At 40.1% G+C, this 19,830-nt stretch overlaps 2 protein-coding genes across 4 annotated transcripts; one reads left to right on the top strand and one right to left on the bottom strand.

The window, feature by feature from the left end:
- Positions 1–1,499: 1,499 nt before the first annotated feature.
- On the bottom strand, positions 1,500–7,868 carry LOC122721750 (dynactin subunit 1-like). Its single transcript, XM_043950411.1, has 7 exons — positions 7,778–7,868; positions 3,774–3,781; positions 3,317–3,650; positions 3,021–3,214; positions 2,359–2,887; positions 1,670–1,764; positions 1,500–1,532 (listed from the first exon to the last, which is right to left on the bottom strand). Exons 1-7 carry the CDS (start codon positions 7,866–7,868, stop codon positions 1,500–1,502), a joined length of 1,284 nt encoding a protein of 427 aa, XP_043806346.1.
- Positions 7,740–12,999, top strand: LOC110600037 (protein EARLY FLOWERING 5). Of its 3 annotated transcripts, XM_021736724.2 has the most exons (9): positions 7,740–8,045; positions 8,535–8,628; positions 9,624–9,709; positions 10,143–10,192; positions 10,295–10,364; positions 10,445–10,526; positions 10,621–11,018; positions 11,288–11,830; positions 12,503–12,999. In XM_021736724.2, the coding sequence occupies exons 1-9, from the start codon at positions 7,965–7,967 to the stop codon at positions 12,722–12,724; spliced, it is 1,626 nt and encodes a 541-aa protein (XP_021592416.1). In that variant the 5' UTR covers positions 7,740–7,964; the 3' UTR covers positions 12,725–12,999. The 3 variants fall into 3 exon arrangements, with proteins under 3 accessions (XP_021592416.1, XP_021592417.1, XP_043806558.1); XM_021736725.2 differs by lacking the exon at positions 8,535–8,628 and having other exon boundaries at positions 7,745–8,045; XM_043950623.1 differs by lacking the exons at positions 7,740–8,045; positions 8,535–8,628; positions 9,624–9,709 and adding an exon at positions 9,716–9,900.
- Positions 13,000–19,830: the final 6,831 nt, after the last annotated feature.

The following is a 19,830-nucleotide window of genomic DNA, read 5'->3' as shown; positions in this document are numbered from 1 at the left end:
GGCAGAAGACCAGGATCCCCAAGATCTCCTGGCACTAGAAAACCTCCTTGAGACATAGAGACCTCCTGGAGGTAGAAGACCGGGATCCCCAAGATCTCCCGGATACAAGACCAGGATCTCCAAGATCTCCTGGCGAAAGAAAACCTCCTTGAGACATAGAGACCTCCTGGAGGTAGAAGACCGGGATCCCCAAGATCTCCCGGACACAAGACCAGGATCCCCAAGATCTCCTGGCGAAAGAAGACCTCCTTGAGACATAGAGACCTCCTGGAGGTAGAAGACCGGGATCCCCAAGATCTCCCGGATACAAGACCAGGATCCCCAAGATCTCCTGGCACTAGAGACCTCCTGGAGGTAGAAGACTAGGATCCCCAACATCTCCTGGCGAAAGAAGACCTCCTTGAGACATAGAGACCTCCTAGAGGTAGAAGACCGGGATCCCCAAGATCTCCCGGATACAAGACCAGGATCCCCAAGATCTCCTGGCACTAGAGACCTCCTGGAGGTAGAAGACTGGGATCCCCAAGATCTCCCGGACAGAAGACCAGGATCCCCAAGATCTCCTGGCACTAGAAAACCTTACTGAGACATAGAGACCTCGGTGAGGCAGAAGACCAGGATCCCCAAGATCTCCTGGCACTAGAAAACCTCCTTGAGACATAGAGACCTCCTGGAGGTAGAAGACCGGGATCCCCAAGATCTCCCAGATGCAAGACCAGGATCCCCAAGATCTCCTGGCACTAAGAAGACCTCCTTGAGACATAGAGACCTCCTGGAGGTAGAAGACCGGGATCCCCAAGGTCGTCCCGGAATTACAAGACCAGGATAGGTCGTCCCGGAATTACAAGACCAGGATTCCCAAGATCTCCTGGCAAAAGAAAACCTCCCTAAGACATAGAGACCTCAGTAAAGAAGAAGACCGGGATCCCGTAGAACTCCCGGAAGAACAAAATAAAGGATAGCCGGTGAGGCCCCAAGGTCACCCCGGCACAGCCAGGATCTCGTAAGACCTCCTGAAGGTAAGAATAGTTGGTGAAGGACTTCAGGGCCCCCCAAAAAAATGAAAATTTCCCATAACTTTATGCAGGAACAACTTACAAAACTATATTTCCGACCTCACAAACATAGAGAGGTCCGGCGCTGCCGAAAAAAAAAAAAAAAAAAAAAAAAAAAAAAAAAGAGAGAGAGGTCGAGCTCCCAGCTCGGACCGATAAGCCCAAGACCGAGCTCCTAGCTCGGATAGATTCATTTCTTCAAAAGATCAAGATACGAAAGCCAAAAACAAAGGCCGAGCTCCCTCCATAGAAGAACTCATAAATCCTTAGGAGGATACTAAGGCTATAATCAAAAGCCTAAATCAGTTTATTTAAAATAAATATACAAAGTCACAACGAAGAAAGAAGGACTAGAAGTCAAAAACTAGCATGACAGTTGCCATCAAATGGGTACGAGATTTGATCTCTCAGACGACAGCTAAGAGCTGAACTCACAACTTAAGATTAATTTAGAGCTTCTGAATAAACATATGAAGTCTACATTACACATACGAAGAGTAAAGATAAATGTCAAAGAATATGAAAAACAAAAAGGAAACTAATATTCCATTAATAACTATTACAATTTATTTCTCCGGTGAGGAAGGAGGATGAATAGTCCTTAAAGGACTTACATCTATAAGAACACCCTCACTATTTCTATTTACAGCCACCCCTGAAGGAAGCTCGGTGTCCTTTGGACCAGAGCTCTCAATGGCAGGGGCAACATCTGACCCAGGGTGAAGGCTTTCTTTCACAGAATCAGGGTCGTCTTCCTCCGACCCTAGCTCGGATCCCTCTGAAGAAGACTCAGCTGGCCGATCTCGGTCCCTCCGGCAATCTTCTCGGGGCAAAGGGAAATCATCCTCCCCATATAGCACTGACTCGCCATCTGAGTCCACTTCGCGCCTACGAAGCTTGGCCAAAGGAATATCAGGAGCCTGTCTAGCTTCTCTTAAACCGCGATTGTAGCCAGTTACATACATGCGGTAGGCCTTATCAAAGATAGCCTGTTTCATTTCACTAGAAGCTTTATACTCATCAAGATGTTCTTCACAAGCCTCGGCTACAAATTCCTCAAACTCAGAAGAATCTTTCTAGTCCTGAAGATGAGCTTCACAGGCCTGCTCAATTTTACCCTTTAGCTCATCAGACTCCTGATACTCCGCTATGTACTGATCGCGCTTCAGCTGAGCCTTCCCTTCGGCATACTTTACCACCTCAAGCAGGGCTAAACATTTACATTCCAAAACTCTGACTTCATTTTTCAGCTGTTGTTGGCGAAGGTCGAACTCTTCAGCCGAGGAAGTCAAGTCTCTGATACGGTCAGAGCTTGTGCTCAACTCTTGCTCAAGGACCTGCACCCGAGCTAAAGCCGTCTCTCTCTGAGCCTTTACTTCCTCCAGATGAGTCTGAAGTCCTTCGAGATCAGCCTTTAAGGCATCAAATTGGCGCTGGACTTCAGCTTTCTGGCTAACGGCCTCATCTCTCTCCTTGAGAGCCTCTGTCATAGAGGACAGCTGCTCTAGCACTCCTCTACAGCGAACCTCCAAGGTAGCTGCCCTCTCATCAGCCTCCTGGAGAACATTGCGAGTCCGAGACAACTCATCTTCTAAGGACGAGGTATGCTTTGCTGTCTCGGCTGTTTTCTCTTCAGCCTTTCTGAGGGCCTCCAACGCAGAATGCAATTCCACCTGGAGGGACTGGATTTGCTCCCGAGCAGCTACCAAATTGCCCCTCGCATCACTGGTGGCAGATATATTCTCCTCCAGACGTGCCTCTTCAATTCGGCGATCTACGGACTCTCGGAGGGAGCGATCACGGACATCCACCTCCATAAAGAGGCCCGTCACCTAACATGAAAACGCAACCATCAAGAAAAAGAAACAAAGCAAACTGAAAGGAGGGGGAAAAATGACTTACCATTAGAAGCATCTCCCTAATGGACGATCCGAGCTCCTCACGAGAGCGAGACTGGAAGGATGCTTGCTCCTTGGTAAAGCTGGCTAAAAGGCCGGTCAGAGCAAGAAGGCGTGGATCCGAGGCCTCTGTGGCTCCACCAAACATTTGCTCCCTAAGAAGGTCGGCAACAGCACTGGCCGGAGACTCGGATGTAATACCCGACGTCTTTAGAGAATTGCCAGGAGAAGGCAATGACGGGTCAGCAGCAACACCTTTCCCTTTCCCAATGGGAGGAAGAGCTGGAGAAGATCCTGTTGCAACCCTGGACTTCTTCCGGACAGGAGAAGAGGCAGATTTTCCAGAAGAGGCTGGGCGCTTGCCTCCGATCTTTGCTGGAATGCCCTCAGAACCCTCAGGTTCAGTCCTCACAGGGGCAGGGGCACTTTCACCAGAAACCTCTGGACTTTGATCCCCTAGGAGGATGATCTCCATCCCCGTCCCAGAGGTCTCCTTGTCTTCAGCAGGGGACTTAAACTTTCCCCTTGACACCTCCTCAGTAGAATGGGCAGCACCCTGTCCCACTTGTTCAGTAGACTTTGAGCTCAACCCACCATGGCTAGATGGCTGAGCTGATTTAGTGCTGTGAGAGCTCGGCTTGGAAGCTCGAGAAGAAGCTTTACCAGAAGGCCGGCTGACCTTCTCGGAGGAAGCGACCTGAGCTAGCTCTATAGCAATCTCAGTTACAGAACGCCCATCCCCGAAGGCGTCAAAAATTGCGTGCATGTTCTCCCGAGACAGGTCAAGGTTCTTGGGGAATTTGATGCCGTCCATTTTAACCTCAGAAGCTGCAAAAAATAAGAAGTTATACAGAATCAGCATATTACCTGATATTCTTAACAACGAAGAAACAGAATAGCCGGACAAAGCACTATACCCGTGTCCTGGATATCCCTAAGGTTGGCCGCAAACATACACTTCTCGACATCATACTTCCTCTCAACGGAAGTCAGTCGAAGCAGCCCAACCTGCTCAATAAGACTCAATTCGGGCAGATCATTACAGCCCGGAAAGATCTCCCCCCAACTTAGGCCCACATCCCACGATCGGCAGGACCCTAGTTTCAGCTCTGCCACAAGGAAATTCTCTATCCACCCCTTTATAGAATCCTTGTAGCCCATAAGAAGAGATAGCCCATTGCGGGGGGAAAAGTAATAGAAGTTTTGCTTCGCCCTAACCAGGCGGAAAAAAGTAACAAACAGACAGGCCGTAGGTGTGAAACCCCAACACAGACAGATAGACTCGAAACAGGACATGAATAAAATGGAATTTGGGGATAACATTCGAGGAGTTACCCCAAAGTATTCAAAGACCTCAACAAAGAAAGGGGAAAAAGGAAATGGTAGACCAAATTCTCTCTGCTTTAGGAAAAACACTATGCTACGACCCTCTTGGGGATCCACTAAACCAGGAGGGGGAGGGTAGGGAAGAACTATCCTCTCATTTGGACGAGGTGCTCGAATAAAATACAACGGAGTATCTAGAAGCCTCCGGGAGATGTAATCAGTTATATTGGAAGACGTAATACGCGACTCAAGGTTAACAACATCAGGAAGCTTTGAACTTGCCATTGAAGAACAAGGGAGCGTACCTGAGAACACAATAAGGTGAAAAACGCAAAGGGAGTCGCAGGAAGACAGAGAGCAGAAGAGCGCTAATTTCTTCGGAAGACAGAAGGAATTCGAAATGAAAGGCAATGATGAGACGGAACGTTGATCTGAACAGTTTTGTCTTGGAGCGGCGCGATCATTAATTGCTCTCGAAGTTTACCCTCTCAACGGTTAAGTAATAACCGGAGAGAAGGTAAAGGGGCAAAAGGATGATCGATTGGGCTTGTCTACATCTACCAAGGGCCAGGTCCACAATGATAGCCCATCACTTAAAGGCCCAGGCAAGCCCAACTTGTTCAGACCTGATCTCCAGCCAAGACAACTTAACCCACAAGATTCATCACTTCACCAAGGTTAGACCTACTCATCACATAGAATATATAAGATTTGACTTGTTAAAACAAGGGTACCTCGGATCTATACTGAGCTGAGAGCTTAGAGTTCAACTCATCAGAAGCCGAGCTCATAGGTCGGAACAGTCCAGCTCGGACAACATGACCTGAGAGCCCGGCCAGCTAAAGGAAACCCAGAGCTCATTTTACTAAGCGAAAGACAGAGCTCTCAGGTCGGCTAGTCTAGCTCGGACAACGCACCTGAGAGCCCGGATGAAGGAGACTCAAAGCTCAATTCATCTAAGTAGAGACCAAGCTCATAGATCGGTCGGACAACCCAGTTTGGAAATATGAAAGCCCAGTTGGCTAAATGGATCCGAAGTCCGGCTCACGAATACAGTTAGTTCAGCTCGGAAAAAACAAATTTCAGTTAAAGCTACGAAGAAAAGCAGTTTCAGTACTCCATCCATGGTAGAGAAAGAACAACTCAAGTATGAACGAAAACGAGAACTTCATTAAAAGAAAAGCACATTACAGCACGTTACAAAGGCCTACACTACGGGACGAAAGACTATCCTTAAAGGATTTACATAACCATATACATCATCATCAACAATTACATCGTTATCACCTATCCTACTACTTCGGTCTTCGGTTCGGAGAAACTCTCGCAGCTCGATATGTGAGTTTGGCAGAAAGAGCTGCAGAAAGCCAAGAAGTTAATCCTCATAAGCGTTTCCCATGGATCCTCTGTAGGTCGGCATTCGGTTGCCCAAGTGTGATACGCGTGACAAACTCACATGTCATATGCTGTGTGTATATCACGCATAAAAAAACACGGGCTTCAGATTACGACCTCAGGAGGATCGCTGGGCTAACGTGTGAAGGTACCAGCAGAAGCTTGACTGAGTGTAGCAGGTCTCAGTCTCGCATAATACTGGTACTTCACATCAAAGAGACTAATAATACTGGTGCTTCACATCAAGGAAAACAACAAGCCGAGCACTTGAGCCCCTTCCATTTATATCCAAAGAAGGCAGCAACGGGGAGGTCGGCCAGAAGATCTGGGCAAAATAATTTCAGCAACTCGCCGAATGGTCCCACCCATCGACCGCCCTACCAGACGGATCCCCAAAGCAATATTCAAACTCCTTAGAGGTAACATCCACTCCTCTGAAATTTTGAATTGACTCATCTTCGTCTCAGGTACTACGAAAGAGTCCCAAAACAGAGATAAGTTAGTACAATTTTCCGTCGAGATGATAAAAGTAAGATTAAAACAAATTCCTGGGGCAACACAGCAATGTAATATCAAGCTCGCCTTCGCCCGCTTGAAGAAGGCACCAAATGGATCCTTCACAGATAAAACAAGAAAATCTCTCTGTTCCAACAAAGTGCCTGGGAATGGTAAAGAGGTGAGGTTAATATATATATCCAAAAGTTTATGTTTTGCAGGACAAGGCAGAGCCGAATTCTCAATTAATGCTGTCAGAATCCTTAAAAGATGTTCATGAGAAAGGAAAGAAAAGACATGTCCAGATAACAATGACAGGAAAGCAAAAATAATCGAGAACGCGGAGAATAAAGAAAAGTCCGAAAGAGGAAAGAGCAGATAGGATTCAGAAACTGCGCAAAGATAAAAAAATGAAAGAGTATTATAAAGACACCTGGACACGAACAGGCGCGGCCATGATGGTACTTGATATTCACCCCCTCGGCAGTTGGAGCAATAACTCCCGAGAAGGTGAAGGGGCAATTGATGACCGCTGGATTTCTTCACCCCAGAACAGGGGCTTGACCACAGCCAAAGGCCCATGACACAGAGGCCCACGTACTTGATACCCCCCAACAAGCCTGGCTCATTCCAGCTTCCGGGCCGGGCTCGATCAAGCTTCCTTACTCAGTCCAGCCTGATCCCTGACCAGCAGACCCCTCTCAGGCCCAGCGTCCAGCCCAACTCTCGGCCCAGCCCGGGGTCCAGAACAGTACTCACCAGACAGCCTGGCAGATCCGCTCGAACGTACGCATGAGGAGAATCAGAGGCCGTTACGCATGTAGCAGGCAGCTGATACCCTAGTACACCCGAATCTGTATGGCAGAGACGCGTGGCCCAATCCTGGAGAGACCTTTACACGTCACCAGCAAGCAAGACAATGTATAAAAGAGGAGTCCCCTCCTCAGAAAGTTTTAAGTCTTATTCTGTAACACAAAACCCTGGTAAAACCCTATTCTATTGGATCTCAGATCATCATTAATATTTTTTAATATTTAAATTTTAAATTTTATATCATTTTTAAAAATTAAAAATATAAAATTATTTTTTTAATTAATAAAATAATATAATAAAATTTTAATATTAATTATAAATATATTACGTATTAATAATCACTATTAAATTAAAATAATTTTTATAAATAGTAATTATTAATTAAAAAAAATAATAAGAATAAAAAAATTTTAAAAAAAATTAAAAATGAATTAAATAATTTTGATGTAATTAACTTTAAATAAAAATTATTTTTTATAAAATTGTAATAATTTTGATAAAATTTACTTTTAATTTAAAATTAATTTTCATAAAAATTTAAAAGAATTAAAATTTTAAATAATTAATTTTATTAAATATGAGAATTTTCAAAAAATTATTTTTTTAAATTCCTTTAAATAATAGCGGATTTATGTTTTTAAAGGAAAAGAAATTGATAGCTCCGGCCCGTAAGGCCGGAACATTGCAAGATGGGCTTATTAGCATAGTCCCGACTCGAACCCGATCTGATATAGAATTTTGATCACTTTAGATGTTAAGCTACGTCCTATTAATTTAGATATTAAGCCACAGAACAGGCAGCTAGGAAGGGTTTCTGCAACAATCTTCGCTTTGATTGATTTCCCAAAATCCACATTGAACAATCACAAACTCGTTTCTGTATCATTATTGTCGCTAATTTTAGAATTTTTTTTTTGCTTTTCTTTGAGGAGACATATATATATAGAGAAGAAGAGAGTTCTTCAGTTTTTCTATTTGCAAGATGAAGACGACGAAAGGAGGTAAAGTTATGAACCCCACTGATGCCTATCGCAAGGAGCTCCGCAAGAAGGAATTAAAGCGGGTAATTTCATATTTATTTTCCACTTTTCTTAAATGCCGGAAGTTGGTTGTGGTTAATTTTATCATCGATTTTTTTTTCTTTAACTGGATTTTGGAGCTGAATCGCTAAGTACAGAGAAAAGATAGCAGTAACGAAGAAATTTGAATTTTTGTTTGTGCAATCAGTAATTGATATTTTACTCCAATTGCTCTGGAGAAATTTGGAAATTGGGTGGTTTTTAGAAATTTACGTGCCTTTTCAAACGTTGCCCAAATAGTCCAGAATTTCATGAGCACCAGAAGGAGCGTAGTGGAAGAACGCCTACTTTTACTCTGATTCTGGAGTTTCTTCATAATTGTTATTTTAATTATTGCTTTTGTGATTTCATGACACATGCATGCCTACGTGTTTTGTTGCTCCAAGTAATGTTGTTGGATTTGGATTATTGAAAATCCGATGCATTGTTCTACAAATTGTCAAACTTCTGAAGTTTTGTATTGAATGTAACAGAACAAAAAAGAAAGAAAGAAGGTAAGGGAGGTGGGTATTTTGAAGAAGGATCCTGAGGTGCTTAGGGAGCAAATAGAAAAGCTAGAAATGATGAGTAAGTCGTAAGCCACTTGAGCATTTCTTTTTTTCAACTGAAAGATATTTTGCTCAACATTTTGAATAAAGAGTGTTATATTTCAATGCTTGTAATCATAATCAGCAGTCATTAATAGCTGTTTTTAAGGTTATGGAAGTAGAGATCAAAGCATGGATAGAATATTATGCTCTGATAGTAGATGTTCAATTCCCTCAGAAGCATGACTATTCTAAACCAATTTTATATTCTATATAACACGTGGCAGTGGATTTTCCATCCAAGTGACTTCTTCCTGGTATTGTGTGTAACAAATCATAATTTAGTGACAGTTCTCATAAACATTAATTCAAGTATGAATAAGCTTTCTTTGCTATGAGGCACCAGATTTACTTTTATCTTGAGAAATTTAAGTGTGTGAAAGTTGAATTTTCAGTTCATGGAAGATCATAGAACTAACAAGTTCAAATCTGATGATTGCCAATAGGTCTTGATATTGCATGTATCCAACCAAACGTCTAGTATTTTAATTTACTAAAATAACTGAGGAAGCAAGTAGGGATTGATTTAATCCATTATCCATCTATGGATGTCTGTACCTGGGCATGTGTACAAGAGCCTGTATGTTTGGTTTGGTGGGATGCTTTTTGAGTAGCTGCTATGGTTATTGATTTGGTGGGATGCTTTTTGAGTAGCTGCTATGGGTATTGATTTTATTGTTCACAAAAAATACTGCTATTGGGTTATTCTGTAACTATTGAAGCTTATAGTTAGTAAAATGCACTTTACCAGGGAAAAAAAAAAGAAGGGGAAAAAACCTTCCTACAAGATCCATTCTTTGGGCACTTTTTCATGCTATATTAATTTTTATTTGATATTTATCCCACTTTTCTATGACTTCTCTTACTGTTGTGCTCATCTGGACTATGCTTTTTTGCATGTGACTTGGATATGAAATTTGCTATGCTAGCCTTTTCCTATTCAAGCTTACCTTTGTGTCCCAATAATTGGTGCAGAGGCTGATGGTGCTTTGGATAAAGCAAGAAAACACAAAAAAAGACAACTTGAGGATACACTTAACATGGTTTTGAAAAAGAGAAAGGTAATTGCTAAGATGCTATGTTTTCTGCTCCTCATTTTATTTTCATATCGTTTCAAACAAAAAAAATTACAAGGTGGTATATATCTGGATCAAGACAAAGACATTTAATTATAGCAGAAACGGCATACAGTTGATGAATGGTTGACAGTTGACTGCTTTTATGGGATTACTAACATTCATCAATAGGAAAGGTGAATAAGTTCTTTAGCATTGTGTTATATACTTGAAATGCAGCAAGCAAAAATATTAATAATAACATTTTCTGAAGAAGTTTTAATGGACCCATAATTTTAAGAATTAGTATGGTTCTATAATTACTCAGCTCATGATGTTTTATAGATGGAATTAAATAGAAAAAAAAGTAGATAAGGAATAAGAAGATCAAATGCTGGTTATAAATATAATAACAAGTTTCCTTTAATACCTTGAAAAGGAGTATGAAGAGAAGATGAAGGAGAAGGGCGAGACCCCAGTCATGTTCAGGTAAATTGTCCCTATTTTCTTATTCTTTTATTTCTGTGGCAGCAAATTTAATTTTAACATCTTTTGTTTTATTGATGAACTGAAGTGTGTATGCTATTACAGCCATTTGGGGCCACCTCGGAGGAGAACATCTGCAGAAGAGGAAGAGAGAGTTAAGCATCCTAAACCTGAAGTATGTGGACTCACCTCAATAATATATAAGTCCTATTTTGCTCTCCTATGGTCTTACATTTACCAAATTTTTGGTTGCAGGACTCTGTCTACTATCACCCTACACTGAATCCTACTGGGGCTCCACCACCGGGAAAGCCTCCCATGTACAAGTCATCCATAGGTCCTTTTTATCTCTCATTTTACTGCTTGAATATGTTATTATGTGCTCTGTATGTGTCGGTGTGTTTTAACTTTGATTTGATTTTGACATGCAGGGCCCCGGATTCCCTTATCTGCTGGTGCATCATCCTCAAATACAGAGTCAGAAGATGCTGCCTTAGCAGTGCCTCCCCCGCCACCTCCCCCACCTCCTCCTTTGCCAGAGAGCTCTACCTTGGCCTCAGGAGATAACTCTGTCCTACCTACTTCTTTGCCCCTACCTCCCCCTCCCCCAATGCCACCAAAGCCTCCTGCACCAGGCTTGGGTGTCTCACTGCCTCCACCTCCTCCAGGCCCTCCACCAAATGACCAAGTTGCAAGTCACACCTTACTTCCACCACCTCCACCACTCCAACAATCTGCTCAGCCACCTCCACCTGGCACCAGTGAAACTGAATTGGGGAGAAACTCATCTACCTTGTCAGATGAACCGACCTCCAAAGGAACAGTTCAGGTGAGCTTATCTTTCACCTTCTCTGCAACTGCTTTGTCATAGAGGCAACCTAAATTTGAAGAACACATAACACCAGAATCTGGATTAAAATAATAATAATAATTTATTATTAATAATAATATTGATATTATTAATCTGCACTTGGTCCATATGTCAAAACCTAAAGGATTTTAGCAGGTATTTACAAACTCAGACAGTTGGTAAACTGAAATATAAAACTCCTTTTGCACTTTTTGGTAAAAAGCTAATGTCTCCAATTCTCTATTCAGTTGCCTACTCTACTCTCTCCACCACCGCCTCTTCCTGGTATGGTGCTGAAGTCAGCCAGCAATCAGTCTGAAGGTGTGTCATCTGAAGTTGATGGTAACAATCCGACAACAACCAAGGATAACGTTAAAATGGTTCCCCCACCACCACCTCCTCCACGGCAACCACCTCCTGTACCTGGACCAACTATGATACCTACAATACAACCTGATGTGTTACCTCCAGGATTATCACATTTGCCCCCGCCCCCTCCACCTCCACCAGGCATGCGGGCACCAGTGGCTCAAGTTGCTCCTGGACTTCCAGGTCAAGTTGCTCCTCCAGGAGTAATGGTCCCTCTAATGCCAAGACCACCATATGGTCCTCCCCCTGGACCACCCCCAATGATGAGACCACCTCTTCCACCCGGTCCTCCTCCTGCCTTACAACAAGAAGATGCTGCTATGCGGCCAACTGCTCCTCAGAAGCCATCTTATGTCAAATCTGCTGCATCTACTGTTGTTAAGAGGCCGCTAGCACAACACACTCCGGAACTTACAGCTATGGTATGTTCATTTCTCTGATTAGTTATTATGAAGCCATCTTATATAAGATCTCTCTCCCTTTAAAAGTTTTGTTATACACATGATGTAAAGGTCAAAAAATTCTCCTTGGGATATTGAATGAAGGAAAAGAAAGGCTACTAATGCTTAATTAGACCATTCTATTGTGTTCAACCCTGAGGCAAATTGCCTGAAGAAGAAGAAAATGCTTGTGCTCAGTCAACCTAAAGGCGAATTGCCTGAAGGTTTTCAAGCAATTAGTTTCAAGACATTTTGTGAAATGGAAGAATTGATTGGTGATTGCAAATGTTTATAATTAGAAAATAGAAATCTGAACTCACTTCCCAGAATTCATTGGAGCCAATCAATTTACATATGAAGAGAAGCAAATTGTCACTGAAAAATGGGATTATAGTATAGTGCACGGAATTATCAGATTCTGTCTGGCATTGTTATAAAATGGTCGATGTGATTTAAGAACCTTGCTTCTATGATAATGTGGCACCCAGCTAGGTTTGGCTTAGAAGTTTCCATCTGACCATCCATTTCTTTACATTGCAAAATAGCTCTTAGAAGTTTCATGTGCACTGGGAGGGGAGAAACGCCATTTATGCTAAACTCTTGTTACTAGCATGGTTTTTCTGTGCTTGACCATCAAGTTTATTGTGTGTTCAGGTTCCTGCTTCAGTTCGAGTACGAAGAGAGACTGCTGTCCCAAAATCAAAACCCAAGTCAACAGTTTCTACTGCAGCAGCAGTAGCTACCAGACCAGCAGCTCCTATCATCATGAAACCAGAATCCACAAACTTGCCATCAGCTTCGAAGACTCCGAGTATTGATGACTCATATATGGCCTTTTTGGAGGACATGAAAGCACTCGGCGCCCTTGATGCTTGATCTCTGGAGGGACAGAGAAAAAGGAATGCAAGGCAACGAAGTGTACAGGTTGAAAATGTGCTGAATCAAGAGGCTCGGCCAGAAAATATATTGTTGCCGGTGGCCTTAGTTCCGTTTCTAATTGTTGGGTTTAGGAATCTACATTAAATCGTCATTACATTTTTCTGTTGCTAGAACACCTTAATTGTTAAAGTGGGGGTGACGGGCCGATCGGAGATATTAACTGTAACTGTACTTTAATTGAAATTCAATATTCAGTAGTTTCCATTCTCAAATTTTTATCATTCACAACTCGCAACTTGATTTTATGTATTACTATTCTGATTTTTTTTTTTTTTTTTTAAAAGGAGGACTGGAAATTGAGAGAGTAAAACTTGAAATCTCTCAGATTTATTCAGATATATTTTACTACCGGATAGATTTTACTATCGGATAGTCTATGAGTGCTACTATTCTGATTATTTTTAACTGGCCTAGGATTTAATACCCATTTAATATTTCCTGTGTAGAAACAAACTTGTAAATGTTCAATTTTGGGTTACTATAGTCAGGATTCACTTTATGTTGCATGTGGGGTTAGATCCCAACGGATTCTCCAAAATTTATATTAAAATACAGTCATATTTTGTGTTAAAATTGACAATCTGTTTGCAGTTTTTCAAGAACTTAATATATTTTTTATTGTGTGATAGTAGTATTATAAATAGAAGTTATCAATAAATTTATATATAAAAATTTATTGGTGTTAATAATATTTTTAAATTTTAAAAAATAATTTAATCTTTTGAAAGAGATAGCTATTTTTCTTTTAAAAAATAACTTATTCTTTTTTTAATTAGAAAATGTTTTTTTAATAATTAATTTTCTAGCTGTTTCATATGTCAAGAATTACACAAATAATTTTCTACAAAATTTTTTTATATAAAACTAACTAAGAATGACCATTCTTGAGCACAGTCAGAACAAAAATTGATGTGCATGATGGTACATTAACCATAGAGTTTGAAGGGGAAGTTATCAAGTTTAAGGTTTATGATACCATGAAATTCCCCAATGATGTTTCTCTTGTTTATGGCCTTGATATTATTGATGATTTAAGCCAATAAATTTTTGATTTTGATTAAGAAAACTTACTCTATGATGGTCTTTACAGGAAAGGAGAAGTGGACAGCAGTTGTGCCATGACGGAAGCAGTGAAGACAGCAGACTGCTGTACATTGTTGGTGGCAAATGATCTGCCCAAATCACCTAGACAAGCAGAATCTGATTTGCCCAAATCACTGGAGCAGACAGACAAGGCCAGGCTAAATTTGACCACATCACCAGAATCAATAACAGATGACCTGCCTAAATCACTGCGACAGACAGACATAACAGAAGGTGATTTGGCCAGACCACCCAGACAGACAGCAGGCAATCTGCCCAAATCAGTAAACCAGCAAAAATCTGCAGTTAAGACAGCAAATGCACCAGATCTGAAGCCCTTACCAGAACACCTCAAATATGCCTTCTTGGGAGCTGGAAATACACTTCCAGTTATAATTTCCAACCAGCTCAGCCCACAAGAAGAAGAAAAGCTCCTTGAGGTATTGAGAAAACACAAGAAGGCAATTGGGTGGACCTTGGAGGACATCAAAGGCATATCACCCTCAACATGCATGCATCGGATACTTATGGAGGATGAGTGCAAACCTGTTCGTGAGGCACAAAGAAGGCTGAACCCACCAATGATGGAGGTTATAAAGAAAGAAATTGTGAAACTCTTAGACACTGGAGTCATCTACCCCATCTCTGACAACAAATGGGTGAGTCTCATCCATGTAGTACCAAAGAAGACTGGGATTACCATTGTCCCTAATTCTGAAGGAGAGCTAGTACCCACTCGTGTGCAAAATGGGTGGAGAGTTTGCATGGATTACAGGAAGCTCAACACAGTCACAAGGAAGGATCACTTTCCCTTTCTCTTCATGGATCAAATGCTTGAGAGACTTGCTGGAAAGAGCCATTACTGCCTCCTAGATGGATATTCGGGATTTTATCAAATCCCTGTTGCACCTGAAGATCAAGAGAAGACCACTTTCACATGCCTATTTGGCACCTTCGCATTTAGAAGGATGCCCTTCGGTCTATGCAATGCACTAGCCACTTTTCAAAGGTGTATGATGAGCATTTTTTCTGACTATGTGGAGAAAATTATTGAAGTCTTCATGGACGATTTCACGGTGTATGGCAACTCATTCAATGAATGCCTAGCCAACTTGGAGAAAATACTTCAAAGATTGATCAAGCATAATTTAGCCACATTTTTAGTATATTTATTACTGTTTAATTACACATTTTTCTAGCTTAATTTATGTTTTTATTATGTTTTTGTAGAAAAAGGAAGAAATTGGAAAACTGGAGAAAAAGTGCATAAAATGACAGAAAAGTGATTGGGTCAGTAACTTGGCTAAATCACTGCCCAGATCAAGCTAAAGCAGAAACCTAAACTATCTCACAGGAGACTGATTGGGTCAATGAATTGGCCAAGTCACCCGCAGGAACAGAAACCCGGAGGCAACACGCAGAAATGATTTGGGCATGACGATTTGCCCAAATCATTGCCCAAATCAAGCGGAGGAAACAGAGATAGAAAGCTAAAAACTGGACTGACTCACAGAAAGCGATTGGGGCAGTGATCTGCCTAAATCACCGCCCCAATCACATTGACAGCAGAAAATACAGCAGAAGCGGAAAAGTGCAGAAATTCAAGATTTAAAATAAAGAAGTCCTAACCCCTCTCAAACACTTCAAGATCAGTCTTAGGGCATCTCAAAGAGTCACTCTCAAGATAGACCTCCTCAAGAAGAAGATTTATTCACAATTAAAGAAGAGATCAAAGACAAAGACCAATCCAATTTAGGATTCCAAAACCTAATTGGATTGGGATTCCTCACCTATAAAAGGAGGCAGCCCACATCATCTCAGCATCGTCTCAGCTTCGGAAATTCTCCAGCAACACAGCAGATTTTCTTCCTTCTTTCTTTTGTGTATTTTTGTCCACCATGAGTGGCTAAACACTTCCTTTTCTAGTTGAAGTTGAGGAAATTCAGATTTGTGATGAATTGGGAGATTTAAAACTCCATTGTTAAACTCTTATTTGCTTTCAATATTTATGCAACTTGATCTTTTCTGTAATTGTTACTTTGCTTTTAGAATCAATCCATTGCTTTTAAATTGCTTGAGTAATAAATTGTTTGAATGATCTAAGTCCGTAATTGCTTATATTGTTTGAACTCAAATATAATCCGTTGCATAATCTAGACTTGACCACGCGGTTGGCAAGGATAGAATTGGGTTTCTCTAAGTCTTAATGCAGTCAACAGTTGTTCGATGCTAAATGCCCCAAGGACGTTCCTTGGCAACTTATTGATTAGTGTTTGATTGACGAACGTTTCCTAATCAAACTAGAACTAAGGAGGAATTTGGTTGTGAGAAGCATTTTCCACAACCAAAACTAATTTATTAAAATAAAATAGGAGTCTTAAATAGTCAATGATCAATTCTGAACAAGCTGAATTAAACTCATATTTCAACTAGAATCTCTTTCCCATTGAAATTCTCGTTTACTTAAATTGTTACTTTCTCTTGCTTTCTAGAATTAATTCATCAAAACAAAACCCCCTCTTTTATTTATTTGTCATTTATTCGCCTAGTCATTATTAGGAAAATCTTTGGTGTCAATTCCCTGTGGTTCGACTCTATTGCCACTATCTGCAAGTTAATTGTTGATTGTTTAATAGGTTTATTTTTGACGGCTTCGACAACCGCTTATCAAAAATTGGCGTCGTTGCCGGGAAATTGATTTAAACTAACGTATTTTCCCTTTATGACCAGGTCTGGCCGTAAAGACACTCTTTACAATCTCTTCAAGAGGTGCATTGGAGTTCTGAGGTGCAGTTTGAGCTTGATTCCTTTGCTAGTAGCTTGGATATTGATTTCCCCTTGTATAACTAAAATTTGGATGGTCCCTCCAACCTGGATTATAAGTACTTGCATAGGGATCATACCTTCTTTGCCCATTAAAGCCTCCAACAGCATTGACTTGCTGTTCCTCTTCTTGAAGGGAAGGACATACATCAGTTGGGTGGTTGTTGGCACATATTCCATATGGCTTGGGTTGCTGAATCTGCTGGACTTGTTGGGTTTGACCCACAACAAGGCTACGGACAGCATTGGTGAGATCAGAAATTTGGGATGCAAAATGGATGTACTCACCTCATTTACACTCCTTGGTTGCAGCTCTTGGTCTCCAAATTGCTGAGAAGCTGCAGCCATGGTGGAAATTAATTCCCTCATCTCTCGAGGTGATTTTCTTTCAATTGATCCTCCGCAAGCTGCATCAATAAATTTTCTTTCTGAGGGTAGCAGACCTCCATAGAAGTACTCAATGAGAGATTGGTCAGAAATATCATGCTTAGGGCAGCTTGTGCACAACTGTTTGAACCTTTCCCAGTACTCATACAAGCCTTCAGAGTGCTTTTGCTTTATGCCACTTATTTCTCGACGGATGCCTATGGCTTTTGAGGTAGGAAATAATTTTCTCAATAATGCTCTCACCATACCAGCCCATGATGTGATGGATCCGGGTGGTAGGTAAAATAGCCATTCTTTGGCATAGTCATCAAGGGAAAAAGGGAAGGCTCTAAGCTTGACATGTTCTTCAGTAATGCCTTGAGGTCTCATGGTGGAGCACACAATGTGGAATTCCTTCAAGTGCTTGTAAGGATCTTCATTTTCTAGGCCTCTAAATTTGGGAAGGAGATGGATCAGGCCTGTCTTTAATTCAAAAGGTGCTGTCAATGGGGGATATGCAATGCATAAGGGTGGTTGGTCTCCTGCTGGTTCAGCTAGCTCTCCGAGAGTTCTCTCCCGTGGCTGTGGTGCTTGGATAAGCAAGTTTCCAGCTTGGTTTTCAACTTCTTCACGTGCAGCAGGTGGTTCTGCTATTGCTGGATTTTCTGCCATAATCAGAAATTCAGTTTCTGGTGCAAATACAGCAGTAGTAGGTGCGGTGATGGAGACTTCTGCTGGTGTAGTACTGTGCAAAATCTAGAGAAACAAGTGAGCCAAATGGCCACTTCAATAAGCAAATTTGAGTCTCAAGGGAAGCTACCCTCCCAAACTGAGATAAATCCAAGGCAAAATGCTAGTGCCATCACATTGAGGAGTGGAAAGGAGTTGCAAGACAGTAGAACAGAAAAATTGCAAAAACAGGCCATGAAAGAAAATTTTACAGTTTTATATTATTAAACAGTCCACCCAATTTTAAATATTTTTTTTTATACTAAAAAGATATAAAGATATGATAAATCAAATAGGCTATACAACGGGAGATAATTTTAGAAGCTATTCAAACTCAAAATTTTACTATTTTTTATTCTTTAAAAATACATAAAAGATTAATAAGAGTATTTATGATTGGTCAATTCTGAATTTCTCATTGGTAGTGGCACAGGAATTGAAATTGCCAATATTAAGTATACAAAATAATTATTAATTCTAAACAATGGGGATGAGATTGTCTTTCATTGGCAAATTTCAAAGAATGAAGGCAACCCAAATAGAAATAGGAGAAATAAAGGGAAACAAGCAAAGGGAGAACGATTGCTTGTGAAAGCAAGGATTTTGCTTCGAATTTTGGTGCATTCCTCCGCATGGTGCTTTAATCCAATTGAATCGTTTCTTCATTTATACTAATTCTATTCCACAAATATAAACTTTTTTTTTCTTTTTTATCCCTTAAATTACAAGTAATTTTTTAGATATATTTATTTATTAATTCCTTAATTTATAATTTAAATTTCAATAATAATTTAATGATCGAGCAAAATTTTTTGATTTTTCTATTCATTTCTCATAGCCCTTCTTTCCTAATTCTTTCCATGAATAAATGAATAAGGTATATTAAGAAAAATAATATAAATTTTATTGTTTAAACTATATAATAATATATAAAATATAAGTCCTTTAGAAATTTAGACACATATATCACATCCATTAAATACGAATCAAGAGTTTTGCTAATTTCGACCAAACTCATGAGATAAACGACCTATTAAGGTCTATAGCTTTGATACAAATATCTCATATTTTATAGTTCCGTTATTTCAAAATATCATAATCATGACTATATTAACTATATTTATTTAATTATATAAAGTTAACTATAGATTTATCTTTATAGAATTGGGACAGCATTATATTTATGCAAACATACTAATATTATAAGCTTATTATGCAAATGCTGGTTTGAAAAGCATTATTTAGTTGCTTTGGAGCTTTGACATGAAGAGGTTGATAAAGTTATTAGAGGTGAAAGTTATGGTTGGCATTGATGAGTTGAGATTCAGAATAAAAGGTTTTGGTATATGAATGAGCTTGTTTTTCATTTTTTTCTGCGTGTCCTTTTATTCTTTTCTCTCTTTTCGTTTTGCGATGTGTAATCGTTACTTTATTATAATACCTTACTGTTATCATGCAAAACCGTATGTACGGACGCATAATCTCTTTCTCTAGTATTAGACGGCCATTTAATTTTTTTTCTTCTGTTTTTTTCCTGACAGGATCTTGAATATGGAGATTTGCTATCTGATGAACTATTTTTCTGTTGAACTCAAAACCTATCTGGTCAGACCTTCTAAAGTGGGCCTTGAACCGACGCGTTTGAACGATCATTGGAGTCAGACAAGGCCTTTTTGTTGTGGAGGAAATATTCAATACTTAAGAATTATCATACATGTTTTATGTTTGATTCTATTTTTTTTTTGGATTCGATCCTCTCTTATTTAATATGATATATATAATATAAGTTTTAAATAATATTAAATATGATTTGGAGAAAAGAAAAGAAAAAAAAACCATTGTGGCCTTATCGTTGTTTGCTTTGTACTAATGAGAGAAGATTTCACAAGAAGTGATTATTTTCTTATTTTCTGATAACAATGGTGGAGGGAATGAGGAATTAATCTGTTAAATTTTTATTTTTTAAAAAAAAACTGGTCATTGAAATTATATATATTAATTCTAAAGACCTGTAGGCTGTACATACAAGCACGTTGTCGCAT

This window comes from Manihot esculenta, chromosome 14 (assembly GCF_001659605.2).
Source record: "Manihot esculenta cultivar AM560-2 chromosome 14, M.esculenta_v8, whole genome shotgun sequence".
NCBI lineage: Eukaryota > Viridiplantae > Streptophyta > Magnoliopsida > Malpighiales > Euphorbiaceae > Manihot > Manihot esculenta.
This window is presented reverse-complemented; position numbering and strand designations above follow the sequence as displayed.